Source organism: Astyanax mexicanus, chromosome 20, assembly GCF_023375975.1.
Source record: "Astyanax mexicanus isolate ESR-SI-001 chromosome 20, AstMex3_surface, whole genome shotgun sequence".
NCBI lineage: Eukaryota > Metazoa > Chordata > Actinopteri > Characiformes > Acestrorhamphidae > Astyanax > Astyanax mexicanus.
The window spans coordinates 8800001-8819856 of record NC_064427.1 but is presented as its reverse complement, the minus strand read 5'-3'; the positions used below and the strand labels follow the sequence as shown (position 1 = coordinate 8819856).

The following is a 19856-nucleotide window of genomic DNA, read 5'->3' as shown; positions in this document are numbered from 1 at the left end:
CTTCTCTGAGTCTGCCTGTTAACAGGTTGATGCCACAGAACTGGCAAGTTCAATGTAAACAGTGTCTGTAATTTGGTCTCAACTGAGGGTCTAGAACCCATTTGGGATGATATGAATTACATATATTTTTGGTCAAATTATCCAAAACAAGGGTGGATAAAGTTCTAAGCCTGTTGTAGGCATATGAGCTTGAGTGCCTTTTGACCTTTTTCTGGCTTGATGACTGTGAGAGTACTAATTGGTGCATGCTCATGGTCATGGTCTGGGTAGCTAGCTCACTGTTTTCAGCTGGATGAGTAGCTTTTTAACTACCTTAACCATCAAAGACCAGTTTAGACCACCTGTAACCAGCTAGTTTTTTGGAGTATTTATTCTCATCAGTTACAAAGAACTCAACAACTCAAATGAATTAAGTCTGTTATACATAAAAATGGAATTTTCTAAACATTTAGTCTGTTGCCATTGGCACCTTCTTTTCCATTGGCTTCTCGCACAATCTATTTGCATAATAAGTGTGTGTCCTCTATTTTCTGATACCCAACATCAGTGTGTAGGGATTCCCCCTGAGCTACCTTATAGATAAACTTGTAGATCATATATTATGATTTACTGCCTGGCCTCTGTGTTGTAGGCTGTAAGAACCAACATCCTTTTCAGAGCTGCTGTGTTGGCTGTGCTCTCAATATTGTTTGCTCTACTAATGTAAGCTTGTTTTGTCTACTGCATCCTGTTAAGAGTCTATGTTAATTCAACTTAACTTTGATGTCATTGTTTATTTATTTATTTATTTTGTGGTACCCCTTTAATTTAGGAGAATTTCTGGCTATAAAACAACTACAATATGCATATGTTGAGTACAAAGAATGTAATGTAATAATTGGAATGAACTTAAACAAGTAAGATAGACCGGTTGGGCAATAGTTACTTTAACTTAACTTAAGTTACCTTAACTTTAAGTTAAGTTTCAGCTACACTACATTTTAAGTGTAAAGTACGTGTGGTTTGTCTGTTAAACTTAAAGATGAACCTTTGTTCAACTCCATACAGTATTATAAATGAAAAAATAGAGTGTTGAATTACCTCAAATGATTTGAGTAGACTTAACTTATTAGGGTTTTCAGAGAACTGTCTTGCAATATACGGAGTATCACAGAATCACAGTATTGCGATTTTATTGTTATCATGGGCAAGTTGATAATCATGAAAAAAACATATATAAATAAGATGCACTGTGATTTAGACTGTGATTTAGGTTACTTCATCAATTTCCATATTTAAATTGCCAAGCTCTCTGTATCCTTGCAGTGTACCCTTTGTCTCTCTCTCTCTCTCTCTCTCTCTCTCTCTCTCTCTCTCTCTCTCTCTCTCCCGCCCCTTGGCGACAACTGAAGCCGCGCTCGCTCGCACCGTCCCAGCCCCGCGCGCTCCTCCTCCTTCTCCTCGTTCCACTCCGGCGCGCGGCGCTTCCCCCCCATTCAGCAAACGCGCTGTCCTGTGGCGAGCGAGGGGAGCTTTACCGAAACAAAAGAAGGCAGGAAAGAAAGAAAGGGGGAGAACGGCAACAGGGCTGACCTACATCGCAGGAAAAGTTGGAAGAGTAGCGCTTTTTATTTATTGTAGTTTCTTTTTATTATTTGTACTTTTGCGCGCTCTTCTCTGCGCTTTGATGCGCATCTGTCCCGGTGGTCGTTTGGCGCAGTGCTCTGAAATCAGAGGATCAGAGGATAACAGCAAACACGCCTACAGGCAGACATCAATGTCAAATCGCACCGCGCGGGATTCACCTGTGCTCTGCTGGTGGTCGTATGGTCGCGTTAACGTCGTCAGGTGGGCTCCGTCTCTGAGACGCGCGCTCAGATGCTCGCCTGGGTTCACGTGGATCGTTGGCCCGTGTTTGTGAACCGATCTCGAGCCGGAGCGGGCGCTGCACTCCAGCCATGCAGTCCATCCTCCCTTCAGTGCTGCTCATGTAAGTGCAACTACATCCTACTGTCTGCTGCTGAAGAAAGTTCACCTTTCACGCGCTCAAAAAGAACCAGGGTGTGCAGGGCAGTGGACCACCTGTCCACCTGCTCCACACCTGGGTTAAAGCTTAAGGCCAGCAGGTGCAGTGGTGGGTCGGTGTGTGTGGGTGTATGTATTATATTTGAGTCATTCTACAGAATTTTTGGGGTCCTTGTTAACCTTGTTAACAAAAAAAAAAACAGTTTTAAACTCCCTTAAAAACCCTTTCAACTGCACTGTTAGCAAGTATACGATTAATTTACTTGCATAATTGGTCTTTTATTTTGACAGAAAATTAATAATAAAACTAAACTCTTATGCCTAAATTGTGAGTTATATTTTTTTATTTTATTTGCTTTGCACATAAACTCTACTTCACATTGTATGGTCAGGTGAACAAAACATATTTGTATTTTGTTCTTTTTTTAATTTCATGCTTAAAGTCCTTAAAGTAGTTTGGTTTTAAAGCCTACAACATTAAAGCCAGGTAGTTAATGAGAATATATAATCTACTGGTGTATTCAAGGTAGCCTTGTTGGGGAATAAGTACACAATGACATTGAGTGTAAAACTAAGAGAACACACCCAGTATGCAAATAGCTGGTGCCAGGAGAAAAGAGAAAGAAACTGCCACTGTGCAGTATATGTGGCTGCAAATGTTTACCTAACATGAAGTAGTAATTTTACATGAAACAGACTCATGACATTTATTTGATTTACACCTTTGTATTGTGTACAGGGGGGTATACTCATTAAGATTATATAGTGTTATCAACCCTTGGTTAACGCTTTATCACTTTCATCCCCACAAAAAGGCCAACCGAAAGGGCAATTTGTCTCTTATTTGCTTCTCTACAGGGCACTTTAGTGATGCTTTTTTTAACCATTGGGGGTACCAGGGAGGGGGCAGTTGACACCCCTTGGCCCCCTTCCTTTGATTCGACTTGCAATTTCGAACACCAGTGAATTTAAATGTTATAGGCTAATAATTGCATTACTACATCTGCTGTATGCTGTATACTGCTGTATACACAAAATGTTACCAAAATTCTCGCACATTATTGATATTGTCTTTACCTCCTGTTTTCTGTCTAATTTTTATTTATTTTTTTGTTGGGGAGGGGGGGGGGGGGTGTTTATTGCTCTGTTACACTGGCAGACTCAAGGTGTAGGTGGGGTGCAGGAGTACTATCTAGAGTGGCAAAAAAAGAGTCAAAATTTGCTGGCTTTCTTCTGAAAACAAGTTAACAAGTTTACATATTTTGTGTAAATATAATGTGTCCTCTCTAGTAGGGAATATGCAGAGGGATGTGATGCCTAATAGGTTTCTGGTACAGGTGAGAAAACATGATGAAGTGTCTGTTTAGATGCTCCTCTAATGAAGAAGTTCCCCAACCATTGGATTAAACATGACGTGGATCCATATAGGTGCCTTCACAATGGAATAAGTATTGATGCGAAGTAAAAATAACCCAATTTCTATTCATGAACTTGCCTCTATTACATCCATTCAGTTTCACAACACCCCCTCTAGAATGTGTTGCAGTTGGTGCCCCTGCACTACCACCAACATCTATAACACCAATTGCACAGAATATCTATTTTCAATAAAATATTTAAGTTCAGTAAATTCAAAAACATATTTTCCATATATAGTATGTCTTGTTTTTTCTCTGAACTCTATTATCTGTGATATAACACTGTGTAAACTATGCAAACAGTTCTTATAAAAACATGTGGCCTGCACTGAGTGATGTCACTTCCTCTAATAGGAAACATGGGAATCTCAGCATTTTTTTATGTTATATTAAGTGAATCTCTGAATAATTCCAAAGCTTAAGTTTATTAAGTGTTCATTTATAACAATGTGAACTGTAATATATAAAAGCCTCTTTTTGTAAAATAGTACTATTTTGAAAAAAAGAAAATGTCTAAAAAAGGTACTGTTGCTCTTAATGACTTTACAAAGATAAAGTGATATCACTTGACAAGTAATGATACTATTTTCATTGTTAATTAGTTGTTTTTATGATTCTTTACAATATCAATCTCGTATGAATCAAATGAACAAATTGACATATGTTCAGGGACTTGATCACATGAAGAATGTCCAAAGGAAATAATGTCTGATGTGGATTTTTTTTGGAGGATTTATTTTGTTTTAAAGTAAAAAAAAAAAAAAGTATTCTCCAGATAAAGATTACAACATAGAAATAGCACCCAGTTCATAAAACGCATCGCTCTTGTAGCTAATCGTGGCTGCTTGTTTTCCACAGTGCACCCCAATCGGTCATCGGAATTGCATTCATTTCACTCCCACGTTTATCTCATGGCTTACACATTTAGGAATGCTGAGGCCTGATAACAAATCATTTGAACAATCGCTTTCTCTCTTCCTGTTCTATTCTAGATGTGTCCAGGCTGTGCTGCTGTTGTGTAGTCTCCTGCAGGTAAAGCTGGATCTTATATTACTAGTCACTCAAATCAATGCTGCATTACAGGACTAATATATGGCTATTTCCTTGCACTTCATTTTTCCATGACCATGTCCTCCTAAATAACCATGTTTTTTACCACTGTACCTTTTTAAAACTTGACCATGTAATTGAATTACATTCTGATTGGCTGCACTGTATTTGTGCAGCAATCTGTATCGACACACTGCTTATAACCTCAATTTGAGTAGGGAGTGATAAAAGCAGTAGAAACACAAGTGAATTCAGACACTTCATCATCATAACATCATTACATTATTTTTTAAGATATATTAAAAGATACAAATTTAAAAAAGGGCTGTTTTGGGCTGTTTTGTAGTGGAAGCTATCCACTCCCAGTGCCATGTGTGAGGCCATGTGATTGGTTTAAAATTGGTTCACTGTGACCTATCCCATTCCTTCCACTCTCTACTATGCTACAGGACTGGAGCAAAGTTTACTACTCTCTGTGCAAGTGATTTTTCCCAATAAATATAATAAAAAGCAGCAAATGGACAAACATTTTAAGAAACTACATGCAAAATTGTGGAATGGAACTGTGCAATCCATCCACGGTATAGAAATGGTTCTTATATGTGAAAGCAAACCAGCAATAATGAGCTCCTCCCTCAAACAATCTCAAAATCTGTTTTGGGTGTGAACTCATTTATGTGGAACAAGTATGAAAATATAGTGTACAAATGCCCCTACACTGGTAACAGTAGTGGTACTCTTTTTTTTAAGTTTCTATATCTTCTTAAAGAAGTTGTTAAATTAAACCCAACCTGATTGTGCAATCTCTACTAATCAACAGACAAATGTTAGGCTAATACAATCCACTAGAGGGCTCAGTGTCTTTCAGTGGTACAGTGTGATTTTATAGTTCGCATTCATAAATGACAAGCCTATAAATTAGAAATATGCTATAAAGCATATAATTGATAGATTTTGATTAAGGTAATTAAAAATTGTTTTTTTTATTCATTTATTCATAATTTAAAACTGGGATTAAAAAAAAATCAATTGCTTTTGTTAAAGGGTTAAAGAACCATGTACAGCAGGTTTGGATTTTTTTTAGAGTATAAATCCATGAATTACGATTTACCTGTAGGTGCTAGCAGTGGACAGTGTTGATTTTGGGGAACATGTGGAGAACCAGACAGGCGTGAGGGATAGTCTGAGCAGAAGGCATCACCGTGTGTACCAGCTGTACAGCAGGACCAGCGGCAAGCATGTGCAGGTGCTTGGCAGGAAGATCCAGGCCAGAGGAGAGGATGGGGATAAATTCGGTAAGAATGATTTCATTACATTACATTCAGACATTGATTACTCTTATACAGCATTGTGCAAAAATTTTAGGCACCTGTGGGAATTTTAGTAAAGAAAAAGCTTCTTATCTGTGAAGTAAGAGTTTATTAGCTCAGTAAAACTCCAGCATTACAATAACCACAAACTCTAAAAAAACTAAAACATCCTTAAAACGCCTCCTAATCTCTCCTTAATAGTTTAATAGAGTTATTTCTAGTTCTCCTCATATCAACACCTGGTTTGGTAAATTGGTAAATGTGGTAAATCAGGTGAGCTGCTGACAGAACTGAACATATACACATGCTGGCAGAGGAGCATCCAGGAGAAATCTGGAATCTCTACACTTTGTTCTTCAGCTTGGCTCACAGGATATAACATACTTAGTTAAAAATAAGAAATTCCTAGTTACGTTTTACTGTATGTATGTTTATTCTCATCTGTTCAAATCAAATATGTGGTGCATTATTCAGGTAAAAACAGTCATATTACTGAGATAACTGGATTAGTGTAATTTGTCTTGGTGCCTATAAAACTTTTGCACAGTACTGCATATTCTGGATCATATTTGACACAATTCCCTGCTGAAAAAAAAAATTATTAACCTCTTGGCCAGCATAGTGCAATTGAATTAGATTTTTGACATCATGGTCACTTTGGTTGACCAGCATGGCTGAGCCTAATGCTGGTTATCTAAAATCAAACCCTATGCAAGTGAAAATCTTGTGAAAAGTGAAAAGTTGGTTAATCAGCTTAACCAGCTTGACCATCTTGAGCTTTTTTTTTTAGCAGGGTGGACACTTTAGTTTATATTTAATCATTTGTGCTTACCAGTTTATTGTGTATTTTAAATCATAATAATTTAAAAACTGTTACAACTAGTGCATCTGGTACAATTATTGCCACCTAGGGGTGGGCGTTTTAGCTTAGTTGTCCATGAACCAAAACAAGATTTTAAATACATTTTCTTGTGTAGCAGAGATGTGTAGGTGATTTGTGTAACAATATATTAATAATGCAATACAATTATTACTGAGCCTCAGGATGTGTTGGTCTGCAGAATCAGGATGTTTGAAAATAATGGTTAAAAAAAAAAAGGGTTCAATGAGGTGACGACATGGAAGAACCACGTCCGGTTCCGTAAAGAACCTTTCAGTGGATATTCTTCAAGGACTATTGATAAGGGGTGTATTGTATCTGAAAGTACCCTTCATTGATTAGTTGATGGATGGTGCCTTTGCTCTGCTACAGAAGGGCAAAGACTGACAAAGGGAACAGGGAGATGGACACATGAGTGTGTTTAGGGTGGTGGTGGTGGTTGAGGGGGGTTGGGAGGTGGGGTTGTTGATATTGATCTTGTATGACCTCCACGTCATTCAAGGACTGTACAAATGATCCGATGGCAATCAAGCTCTGTCTGTCCGGGGAGGCTCAACTATTTCCTGCAATACAAATTAAATACCAGAGAAAAGTTTGCAGGGGATTAGAGCGTTATCAGTCGGCCCCATCAGGCCACTGAGGAGAAAGCAGAGAGAAAGAGAGCAGTGTATGCAGTATTGGCCAGTGAGGACTGAAGTTGTCAAAGGTTGCAGCACCCAGTGAAGGACATTTTCTGTTTTCTTTCTTTCCTTTCCTTTTTTTTTCGTTTTTCGATTAGCCGAGATGACGAATGCCTATTGAAATGAATAGTTGCAGATTGGGAGTTGCCTGTGTCTTGGCCTGGAAAACCAAAAATTCTCTGGCAATATTTTCTCTGGCAGAGATTATGAAAAGGCAAATCGAGCACGTCCTCGGCCCGTCTATATTCCTGTCTGTCTGTGTTGTCTCTTCACAAGCCCAGCTTGTTGTGGAGGCAGACACCTTTGGGAGTCAGGTGAGAATTCGAGGCAAAGAGACCGACTTCTACCTGTGCATGAACCGCAAGGGCAAGCTGGTGGGAAGGGTGAGTTCCTTTTCATATTGTCACAATTGTATACACATTAATGACATTTTGCATGTTATTCTCGTCCCTTACACATAAGTATACATTGATCAGTCATAACATTAAACTTGCTGACAAGAGAAGTGATTGAAAATGCAATAGCACTTAGCAATAGCACCTGCAGTGGTCAGGTTCTACAAAAAATGTGCTCCATGGAAGGACAACCACTAAATTTGCGACAGGGTCGTAACCACCCAAACCACCCTTTTACAGAACATTTTAATGGACTTTTATTAAAGATCTGTTGTATTTGATATCTTCTAAGGTCCTGTAGCACTGTTAAAAATATACGTTCCTTAAGGAACTTTCTGGGGGTTCTTCAAGTCAATTTGAAACTGTGGAGTAATGAACTTTAGTACTTTAAGGAACCTGGAACTGGAAAATGTTTCAAAACTTAAATTTTCTAAAAGGTTTCTCAAAGCACTCTTTGGTGTTCTTTAGTTCTATAGCCTTAACCCCTAAAAAGTACATCAAGGATCTTTTTAAGGATCCAATCTGTTTAATAGTGAGAGTCAATGCCTAGATAGGTTAGCTCTTTTGGTGGCGCAAGGAGTACCATACACAATGTAAGAAAGGTGGTTTTAATGTTATAGCTGATCAATGTATAATACACATCCCATGATCCCATGACTATACTTAAAAAAGGTTCTAATGAAGAGTCTGTAATGGGTATTAGTGATACATATTTTAATTTATATTTAAAATTCATTACAGTGAATAGGTGTCTCAGTTTTGAAATTTTGCATGTTAAATATATTAAAAGACATTCAGCAGAATCTCCTTTACATAATTATACATACATCAGTCATAACCTTAAAATCACTGAAAAGTGAAGAGGAAAACACTGAAGGTTTTTTTTGCAATGGCATTTGCTGCAGTGGTTAGTACCTACAAAGAAGAAGAGCAATCTGCTGCTGCTGTATTGGTACCAGATACTACAGGGTACCACCACAGGTCCTGTAGAGTCAGTGCCTTGTCAAGTCAGAGCTGTTTTAGTGGTGCAAGTGACCACTAAAGAACCTACACAATATTAAGATGCTGATTTTGATGTTATGACTGATCGGTGTATACAGATATACAAGAAGTTCCCAAGATATTTTTGAGATGCTCTGAAGAAGAGGCTTGAGGGTGTATTGGTGATATGTTTAATCTATTTAAAATGTGATATTATTTTTAAACCATTACACTCAGTTTATAAATTTGTTAACATTTCTAACTTAGGACAGCTCAGCCCGAACCAGACTCAAACAAAATAATGAGGTCACACCAACTGGCTACTGGTTTTCCTCCACCATCAACCACATTGGCATATTTGTGCAACTCCATTACACACAATTATCCGACTTTTTGCTTGCTCAGCATCATGAACACATTTAGCCCCCCAATGCTGATGCATGTCTTTGAGTGCTGAGCCACCGTCGAGACACGAATAGAAACCACACCAGATGTTGTGAACATTTGTTCTTGGTCTGCAGAAAGCCAGTGGCAGGAACTCAGAGTGCGTCTTCATAGAGATGATGTTGGAGAACAACTATACAGCCTGGATGTCGGCGCGCTACACAGGCTGGTACGTGGGCTTTACCAAAAAGGGCCGACCACGGCGAGGGCCGCAGACCCTCCCCAACCAGCAGGACGTCCACTTCATGAAGCGATTCCCTCCAGGAGAGCAGCCCAGCCTGCAGCACTGCAGCTTCACCACTGTCAGCAAAAGAGGCAGGCGGACGCAAGAGAGTGATGGACTTCCTGACATCCACTCCTAGGGAATGGTGGAGATTCTTATCCTTGGGTTGCCTCATGGTTGTGAAAGCTTGCAGCTGAATCACAAAGACTGCAGATGAGGGCAGACCTGCATCTGCATGACCATGGAAAGAAACGTCTGGTTGTGCCAGTTGGTGGGAGAACTTGCAGAAAGAAAAAGAACTTGCCTAGCTATAGTTGTCTGACGGTTCAGTTATGGTTCGTATGCACTGATTCACTAGGCTAACCAGCAAATCTAGGCACTGTCAGTACACTCAGCTAAAAGGACAAATGGATGGTGCCAAGGATCACACAGTGCCAAGAGTTCTGGACTAATTGACTGCATACATCATGAGTTCAACAGCAGATGCTCCAAAGAATGCTAACAAAGACCCAACAAGGGCCATCTTGGCATGACACAGCCCTCACAGGGTGCAATACAGGCAGGTACCCACCTCTAAAGTAGAGGTTAGTCAAGGGGGGAGCCCGACCAGACACTGTGTAATCAATCTAATGTAACCAAAGACGACTGACTGGGCACGTGTCCAGGCACTAAACTAAACTCTGAGAACTCATGACTTGTGACAAGGGCACCCAGCACTTCAAGCCAAAGACTTCAAACCCCTCCAGTGTCCTTGGCTCCAGTGAGTCTGGTCAAAAAAAAGAAGCAACCTATGGACTGACCTTGGATAAGAGGTCAACGACCCAATGACCATTCCACAGCTGTGGAGGACTGATATGTATTTTATTTAACAACTACAGCTCTAGCTGAATAGCATCTTTGACTCAAACCATCATTTATGTTCTGCTTGATACACTAATCGATAGGACAACTGTAAAGGCATATTACTTCAAAAAAGACCAGATGAATGTAGCTAAATATAGATGAATGTTGATTTTTGGTGCTTTCACCTCACCCCCAGTTAAAAAAAGAAGGAAAAAAAAGAAAGGATTTACAACAGCAAGAACCATTTAGTATGTCGCAGATAGAAGAGGGGGAAAATGCGGCATCCTTGGTCTCTGGGTCACTTGTTCCCAACCCTAGTCCTGGAGGATGCTGTTGTATTCACTCTTCTCCCAACACTCCTGACTTGACCGAGGTGGGTTGGAGCAGGAAACTACTCAAGTATGCAGAACAAGGGTTGGAAACAAATGATTAACATGACAGGTGAAGTTTGCATGGCAGTGATCAGAGATGTAATAGAGGTGTGATACCACTGTTTCTACTTTCATATTCATACTGATTCAATTTTGTCTTCTTTAAAAATGACTGCATTTTTAAAATGAGCCTTTTGTTGAAGCAATTCAATATTTGCACATAAAAAGCATAGGCCAGCCACTATGCCCCAGCTACTCAAACCTGTCAAGTAACAGTTTAATTTCTACAATTTTAAAGTTATGTACACACTCACAAAGAAAGTGTTTATGGAGTATTGCCATAGAAAAACAACGTTTTGGGTCTCTAAAGAACCACTCAATGAATGCATGTGCTTTTAGCACAGTCTTGCTACTACTGGCAGGCTCAAATTCAAACACTGTCAAAGAAATCATTGTAAAAAAAATAGGTGTCAAATTGCAATGCTGTTCCATAGCAAGATAACGGTTACCAGGTATAATAAATTGTTACAAATTCAGACTGATATGGGCAACTCTTGTTACATTTAATGAGCTACACATGCAGAAGTAATGTTTGACACATGTACAATGCAGGTGTACTGTACTAAAGTCCAGGTAGCAAAAAAAAAGCATGAATTGTTTGCTCTTTTTGTCATTAATGGACAAAAATATCACAAATACCACATGCAAGTTTTATTGACCCAGCTCCAGTTTGAAAACAGGCCCAATTCTGTCCCAAATGCTTGGCTCACATCTAGGCCAAGTGCTGCATGTACCAACACCACACATCCCAAGTTGCAAAAGTTGATTTCAGGGAGGTTACCTCCAACCCCCCCCCCCCTCCCCCCCCACCCCCGGCCAAAAAACAGAAAAAAAAAAACCACACACACCAAAGGATAACGAAACTTCACTTTTGCACATGTTGCCCATTTCCACATGGATGGCACAAAGTCCCAGTCGAAGCTTCCATACATCAGTTAAATGTGGGCAAACTCTTCATGCTATTAGGGACGTATGTAATACTAAAAATGTCAATTTTGATTTTGTGGTTTCACAGCTAGAGCCCATAGTTTAGAAAATTGTTAAATTTTTATTTACTTTATTAAAAACTACCCAATTTGACCTTAAATTTCAATCTCACTAATTTACCCAAATTAAAATAAACAATGATTGGTCACTTTTTAGGTTCTTTCTGATGAAATCTGAAAAATATATGAAATATAAAAACTGTATAAACGGCAATGCACCCTGACAGGCCCTGACATGCTACTATTTCAAGCTGTGAACTGGGCTAAAGTTAAAGCTGAAAGTGAAAAATGGCCTATTTTGATACCGAAGGTATTTGAAAAAAAAAAAAATATATATATATATATATATTTATTTTGTTGAAATGCTGCATGAGAGCATTTTATTTTGTTCACATTCCATCATCTTTCTGTCATCCAGACATTCCTCAGATTCCCTCAAACAAATCTGCTCTATCTCCACCTGCTGGATTTGGACAGTATGAAGAATGAGGCCTAAATACCCATCAAATTCATCTGCATGATAGCGTGTCTTCTTGACATTTCTACAGTTTAATGTCCTCACATACTTTTCTATGGTTAAAGAAAACAGGCTGTGCAGAAAACAACCTTTTTTTACACAACCAAAGTATTTATATATATATAACAGGCCTGTGAAGCAGTTTCCCAGATGGAGATTAAGCCTAGTCTTGGACTTCAATGGAAAAAGAAAATATAGTCTACGACTAGGCTTAATCCCTGTCTGGGAAACCCACACTAAATGTGTAATCTGGGGTTTTATTTCCTAATCAACAGCAGTGGTGATAGTAACTGTAGTAGCAGTAGTGAGAAACTGTAGTCGAGCTGTTAACTGAAATATGTGAAAACGATCAGGGAGGAGAGATTACAGGTGTACAGTGTAGCTTTCCAGTCACATATTAGATTAGTCTTAAATTAAATTACAAATGTCAATGGGGATTCGCGAATTGAAAAGGCTTTTTATTCTAGGACTACATTTAATCTGGGCCTGGAAAAGCGTCCCCAACTGTGTGTGAAAGGGGAAGCCGGGGAGATGTGTGTGGTTGAGAGCGCAAGGCTCCAGTTTTCCTCTGCATTCCTGATCAGCCTTATTGAGCAGCGTTGGTCTTTCTGCCTGCAGACGCACTTTGATCCTCCCTTTGAAACTCTCAGCTTCACACATACACACAGTCTATACCCATGGCTGGGTTCTGGGCTCCAGAAAGTTCACTAATTCAGACTGTTCTCCACAAGAAGCCAAAAATTCAGTCAGATCATGTTTTTACAAGCAGTTCCCGGAATCTACAAGAGATGACCATTCATAGAGCAAACGGTTACTTCTACCATGTAGTTGATCATACATTTCCAAAGGGTTTACCAAAATAAATGGTCTAAAACCAGTGATTTACTGGTGCTGTCACAGACTCCCAATAAAAAAACCCATCAAAATAAAAATTTACAAGGAAATTCGTGTACAAGGTTCTTTTTACAAGTCAAACACCTTTTCTGCACAGGATGCTAGTCAATGAAAAGCCTATAAGGTGGAAAGCTATTAGCACCCAAAGTCCTTATTTTTATTTTGTGTATTTCATCTGAATGATCAGATTGTCGCACCCTTTATACTGCCAAGACACCAACTGGTCTTGTAATTATGCATCTTTTAGTTGGTGTGGTATGCTCACTACATCAGTGATAGACTGATCAGGGATAGAGGTCATGAACTGCAAAATCTTTAACCAGGAGGAATACACAAGTCTTTCTGCTCTCCAGAATCACGTTTTTGTCACAAAAACCATGTGAGACCTGATGCATTGCCATGCGTGAGACATATCAAAAATACACAGAAGACAAAGAACAAAATAGAGATGAAAAGTAACTTCACCCTTGGCATTATGCTCTCCCTGTGTTTGCACTTGCATTGCTTATACAATCTCCAAAAACATTAGGGACTCAAACATTGGAACAAATATTTTGTAGTGTGAATCTAGCATTAATCACAGATAGAGTGCACAACATCAAGATCAAATTGTCACTGTCCAATGAAAAACAAGTACATACATTTTTACATAATTTGAACTAGAATCCTTGTCATTTTTTTTTTTTTACATTGACTTGACGTAACTTTAATTGTAAGGTAAAAAGGTTTTATCTCACTACTGTAAAGTTGCTGTTTAGGAGACGTGTTTTTCATTGAATAGCAACAATATGCATGAATGTAATATACTTCATGCATATCCTCACTAGAAAATCTAGTCACTGGAAAAGGGGAAAAAATGTCTGTGAAAATCTGTGAAAGGCCTACGATTGTTTGGATTCACGTAATTTCTTTTGATCTATTCTTTAATTATTGTTGACACAATACAAAGAACAGTTACCAGATTTCTTTTTATATCAAATAGCAAATAAATGAATAAAAACAATGCATTTCTAAAAAATAAATTGCATTTCTAAAATCTGTTTAATTAAAGTACACAAGTATTGTAAAATGTATTACTTCTATTTTTGTACAGAGGTTGAAGAGCTGGGAATGATGTCACACCTAAGTTCATGGTGTTCCAGCTTATACTAGTGTATAATATATACTATTATATTATATTATACTAGTGTATAATATAATATATACTACTACTGCTGTTGCGAAGAGGATATCCAATTTTTGTGGCCTTCCAGTTGAAATTTCCTACTTAAAATGTCAACATCTGAGATCACAATATTTTTCTTTACATTTTTTTTTTAACAATAACATGCACAGAATGTAATACTTATATTTTTGTGAGACATGCCTTGTAATGTTTTAAAATGAATCTATTGTGGTAATAATCATCTCCCCACTCTGCTGATTACCCTTACCAATAGTAGTTTTGACTTGACATATGTATTTTTGCTCTCAATGCACACTTCATATGGGTAAATATGTACTGTGAAGTTTACACTGGAGCTGAAAAATCCACCTAAAATCAAGCACTCTCATGCTGAGAAACTTACCTGGAGTCAGTCAGCTACTTTCTATCTGATCATTCTTGCTACCAATGTCAGTACAAAAAGGACTAACAGCAGGGAGTCACACTGAATAGGGTCTAACTGCAGTACAGGAGACTGCAGTTTCAGGACAAACTTCCAATACATTTTTTCTTGCCTCATACCTCTGGTTCTAATTGCTTTGGTGCTAAATTAAGGAATAAAAGTTCCACTGCTTGTTGGTTACATTAGCTTTAGTGGTAAGTTGGTAAGTTATAAGCTTCTACTAATTGTTAGTTACATTAGCCTCATAGCTCCACTGTTAGTTACATTAGTTTTACTACTAATTGGACAGATATAAGCTTCCACTATTGTTAGTTACGTTAGCTTTTGTGCTAATTGGTGGGATATAGGATTCCACAACTTGTTATATTGCATTTAGTGCTAATTGGGGAAATATAAACTTCCACTGCTTGTTGGTTACATTAGCTTTAGTGCTAATTTAAGGGAAATAAGCTCCCACTACTTATTAGTTGCATTGTCCTTAGTGCTAATTGGAGGAATATTAGCTTCCACTATTGTTAGTTACATTAGCTTTAGTGCTAATTTAAATGATATAAGCTCCCACTACATTAGCTTCAATGCTAATTGCAGGAATATAAACTTCCACTGCTTGTTGGTTACATTAGCTTTAGTGCTAATTGGAGGAATATAAACTTCCACTGCTTGTTGGTTACATTAGCTTTAGTGCTAATTGGAGGAATATAAACTTCCACTGCTTGTTGGTTACATTAGCTTTAGTGCTAATTGGAGGAATATAACATCCCACTACTTGTTGGTTACATTAGCTTTAGTGCTAATTGGTAAGTTATAAGCTTCTACTAATTGTTAGTTACATTAGCCTCATAGCTCCACTGCTAATTGGTGGAATATTAGCTTCCACTACCTGTTAGTTACATTAGTTTTATTGCTAATTGGAGGGATATAAGCTCCCACTATTGTTAGTTACGTTAGCTTTTGTGCTAATTGGTGGGATATAATATTCCACTACTTGTTACATTACATTTAGTGCTAATTTAAGGGATATGAGCTCCCACTACTTGTTAGTTGCATTGTCCTTAGTGCTAATTGGAAGAATATAAGCTTCCACTATTGTTAGTTACATTAGCTTTAGTGCTAATTTGAGTGATAGAAGCTGCACCTATATGTTAGTTACATTAGCTTAAGTGCTAATTTAAAGGATAGAAGTTCCCACAGCTTGTTGGTTACATTAGCTTTAGTGCTAATTTGTAAGTTATAAGCTTCTACTAATTGTTAGTTACATTAGCCTCATAGCTTTTGTGTAATTAGTGGGATATAAGCTTACACTCCCTGTTAGTTGCATAGTTGCATTTCTAATTTAAGGGATATAAGTTCCCACTACTTGTTACTTTAGCTTTAGCGCTAATTTAAGGGATATAAGCTTCCACTGCATTCCTTCATTGATTTTGATTAGCCAGGCTAACACCCAGGCAGGTCAGCATAAACGGGTTAATATGTCTTATTAAAACTGTATGCAGTCCACTTTCTACTGTTCTTTAGGACTATATCAGCGTTTCATAATCATCTCACTGATTATTTTTTAAATAAAAAATTGGTTTAATTGTAGTATCTTTCTTTAGGGCTACACTGTTTTCACAGCTACAATATGCAATATACAGCTCTGGGAAAAAACAGCCCACTTCAGTTTCTGATTCAGTTTGAGTAAAATAAACATTGTTGTTTTATTCTATAAACTACAAACAACATTTCTCTCAAATTCCAAACAAAATATTGTCATTTAGAGCATTTATTTGCAGCAAATGAGAAATGGCTGAAATAAAAAAAGATGCAGAGCTTTAAGATCTTAAATAATGTAAAGAAAACAAGCTCATATTCATGTTTCAAGAGACCAAAAATCAACATTTGGTGGAAAAACCCTGTTTTTTAATTATAGTTTTAATGCATCTTGGCATGCTGTCCTCCACCAGCCTTACACACTGATTTTGGATAATTTTATGCCACTCCTGAAGCAAAAATTCAAGCAGTTCAGCTTGGTTTGATGGCTTTAGATCATCCATCTTCCTCTTGATTATATTCCAGAGGTTTTCAATTTGGTAAAATCAAATGAACTCATCCTTGTTAAGTGTTCTCTTATTCTTTTCCAGAGCTGTAAAGTAAACTCTTGGATCAATGCGAGAAAAATCTAATACAAGTCAAGCTTGCTGTGCTAAGTTACATTTTTAGACGTCTGAACTTTTAAAAACTTGCTCACAGAAAGTATTTAGAGAAGATTTTAGGTCTGTTCTTAAAATTAAATAGAATTAAAACAGTGGACAAATGTGTGCAGGAGTTTGTACAAGCAATAAACCCCAAAGACAATATATTTGGTCAGACCCATCCACAGGTATCCAAATATTTTTAAAAACAGTAAAGTCTGCAGTGATATGCACCAGTTTCATTGAGTATAGCAAGTTACATTTACTATAAGATTTCCTCATTTTGTGTTAGTTGGTTAGTCCAGTTGTATTGCTTCAAATTCTCCAAAGATTATAAGTTTCTTTCTATTACTTTCACTGTACAGCTCACACCAACATGACCTAAACATGTTGCTTTGGTGATGTTACGCATAGTAAACACACGTAACTGTCATTGACCAATTTGTGTTAACTAGTTACACATTAGCTTCATAGGCCCAATGATAACTAGTGGTGAATAAGCTTCCAATAATTTTAAGTGAGCTACACAATTACAAAACCCAAAACAAAACTTGTACTTGAACATTTCAGTTATCATTACAGTACTCATACCTTTGCCCATGTAGCATGACTGCTATCAATATATGTAATGGTTCTTCCCTAAAAGTCACTTAACTATTAAATTATTTGTTGACAGCATAGAGAGTAAAACCTTTGGAGACACAGTGTTTTGCAATAATAATGCTGTCAAATTACTATGCATTCCTTGGCATTTCCCATTAATCAAGATTTGTGGCAACTGACCATTTATGAAACCAGCTGGAACACTGCAACGTAGTAGTGTGCAGGATTTACAACCTTAACTGTAACAGATGTTGGGGGAAAATCTGTATGCCTCCATGCTCAACCATATCAATCTTGTATCCAAAGAATAGGCAGCCCAACAGAGTTCTAGAGCCTTCCTTAAATTGTATGGTTTTCCCTATATTTTACATAATTACATCTATACAGTATCAGTGCAAAGGTTGGACACCTCATCCTATGTTTTTTTTTTTTTTATTTACACTGTAGATTAATATTTAGAGACAAACATTTAAATTAAACAGTTAATTATGTAGTTAAAAAAAGGGGGGGGGGGTGTGATTTAGGATTAGATGGAGCACAGAGTAAAGAAAAAGCAGCAAATATTGTTCAGCACCTCCAGGAACTCCATTAAGACGCTGAGAAAACTATTATAGGTGACGTTATCTCATGCAGGAGAAAACCAAGGAGAAACCACAAACAGTGTGCAGATATGTCCTCAAAGCTAAATGTAGAAATTAAATTATAATAATATAAAGTATAAAACATATTCTGTATGCGTTCCTTTACTTTAATGCCTTTAATATTAAATTAACAATGTAGATTAAATTAAATCATAAAAAGAAAGAAAACACAGATGAGAAGAGGTGTGTCCAATTTTTTGACTGGTACTGTAGATCATTAAATTCATACGACATTTTTATAAACACGCGTAGTAGGAAAACACACAGGCGAACACACACGCACCTGGTTGTGCCAGCTTGATAACACTCCTTCACAGTCAAGTACTTTATTCTTATTAATAATAATGTTTTTTTTTCTTTAAAAAATCTTTTCAATATACAACACCATTTTAGACAAGACATTTGTTTACAACTAAATTCAGATCAGTTATGGGTCATTCGGAACCTAGACAAGCGGACAGCAAAAGGGACTAAGACGGAGAAGGAGGAGGAGAGAGAGAGATAAAGCTAGAGCTAGCAGGGAAATGGAGGGACAGCGCGACATATCAGGGAGGAGAAATTGAAAGGGAGAGAAATACAATTATTAGTACAATATCACAAAGAAAGCGAAATGAAGTTGATTTCCCAAATAAAAAAGGAAAACAATAAAAAAAAAAGTAAGAAAGACAAAAGAAGGGTTTGGGGGATTGACCGGCTCTACTGTCCCATCATTCATTCATGCAAATACAGTCCTCACGGAAGATTCACTTCCTCCGTTTTCCTTTTTTCTTCTTTTCACCAAAAAAATTAAGAGAAAAAAAAAATTAAGATACATAGTCCTTGGGCCCAGGGGGCAGGGCTAGGGCAGCCATCACTCAAGATATGGGGCGGAGCTCTTCCTCAAATGGCATCCCTCTCTCCATCTAATCCTCCACAGAAAGGGAAAGAGAGGAGCAGGGCCAAGTGTGTGTTTGGGGGGGGGCCCTCAGAATGAGGCAAAAATAACAATAATAATAAAAAGGGAGAAACAGAGAAGAATGGAGGAGGGAAGGAGAGAGAGAGAGAAAGAAGGGTGAGTGGTGGAGAGGGGTGGCGTTCCTCGACCTCTGATCCTGGCACACTACCACAGAGACTCGGTCTTCAGGACAGTCCCCGCACACACTCTCACACTCCGCACACCTCCAGTGCTGCCCTGTTAACAAAACACACACATACACACACACTTACTTCCTGTATTACATTCTACACCTGAATATTCACCTGCATTACCTTTAGGATATCAGAACAGAATATTCATTTCAGACTACTGAATAGATAGTGTGATCATTTTTATCTAAAATAAAAAACACTACAAAGAGTAAGCAATTTATTTAGACTTTATTTCTGCTTTAATAAGCCAAACTGTAAGAACACCGTTTGAAGGGAAAATTCATACAATATGGACACATACAGTATATGTTTGCTGAATAAATGCTGTTCGGATGCAGAGAGACCCTTGTGTTTACAGTACAATGAGAAAGTGGTCATGGCATGCTAAACAGCTCCAAATTAGTTAATTAGTTTATCTGATAATAAGCGGTCAGGTTGCATCGTAATCCAATCACCCAATACACTGTTTAATATCAGGTGTGAACAGGGTCTTAGTTTGTACAAAATATGGTGTGGTTGGTGTGGTGGTTCTTGTGGCACAGTGGATAACATCACTCCTTGCCAGTGAGCTACAACATCATGTGGGAGACAGCAGTTCAATTCCAGGTCTGGGTAACTATGCTGCGCAACACCAATAGGAGTCCTTGGGC

At 37.9% G+C, this 19856-nt stretch overlaps 2 protein-coding genes across 2 annotated transcripts in view; one reads left to right on the top strand and one right to left on the bottom strand.

Annotated features, from left to right (window-relative positions):
- Nucleotides 1-1400: 1400 nt before the first annotated feature.
- On the top strand, nucleotides 1401-11141 carry fgf18b (fibroblast growth factor 18b). Its single transcript, XM_015602579.3, has 5 exons — nucleotides 1401-1969; nucleotides 4415-4454; nucleotides 5590-5767; nucleotides 7619-7725; nucleotides 9240-11141. Exons 1-5 carry the CDS (start codon nucleotides 1938-1940, stop codon nucleotides 9522-9524), a joined length of 642 nt encoding a protein of 213 aa, XP_015458065.2. The 5' UTR covers nucleotides 1401-1937; the 3' UTR covers nucleotides 9525-11141.
- A 7247-nt stretch (nucleotides 11142-18388) lies between these two features.
- fbxw11b (F-box and WD repeat domain containing 11b) overlaps nucleotides 18389-19856 on the bottom strand; it is a 21431-nt gene continuing 19963 nt past the window's right edge. The window contains exon 13 of the mRNA XM_007237793.4: nucleotides 18389-19249. The gene's annotated coding sequence lies outside the window, so the exon portion shown is untranslated. The remainder of the gene's footprint in view (nucleotides 19250-19856) is intronic.

What these genes read in the sequence shown, in the direction of transcription:
- fgf18b (XM_015602579.3), top strand. Translation starts at nt 1,938, where the DNA reads ATGCAGTCCATCCTCCCTTCAGTGCTGCTCAT. An exon ending in CTCCCTTCAGTGCTGCTCAT is followed by an intron (nt 1,970 to 4,414) that starts GTAAGTGCAACT and finishes GTTCTATTCTAG; the next exon opens with ATGTGTCCAGGCTGTGCTGC. An exon ending in AGAGGATGGGGATAAATTCG is followed by an intron (nt 5,768 to 7,618) that starts GTAAGAATGATT and finishes TCTCTTCACAAG; the next exon opens with CCCAGCTTGTTGTGGAGGCA.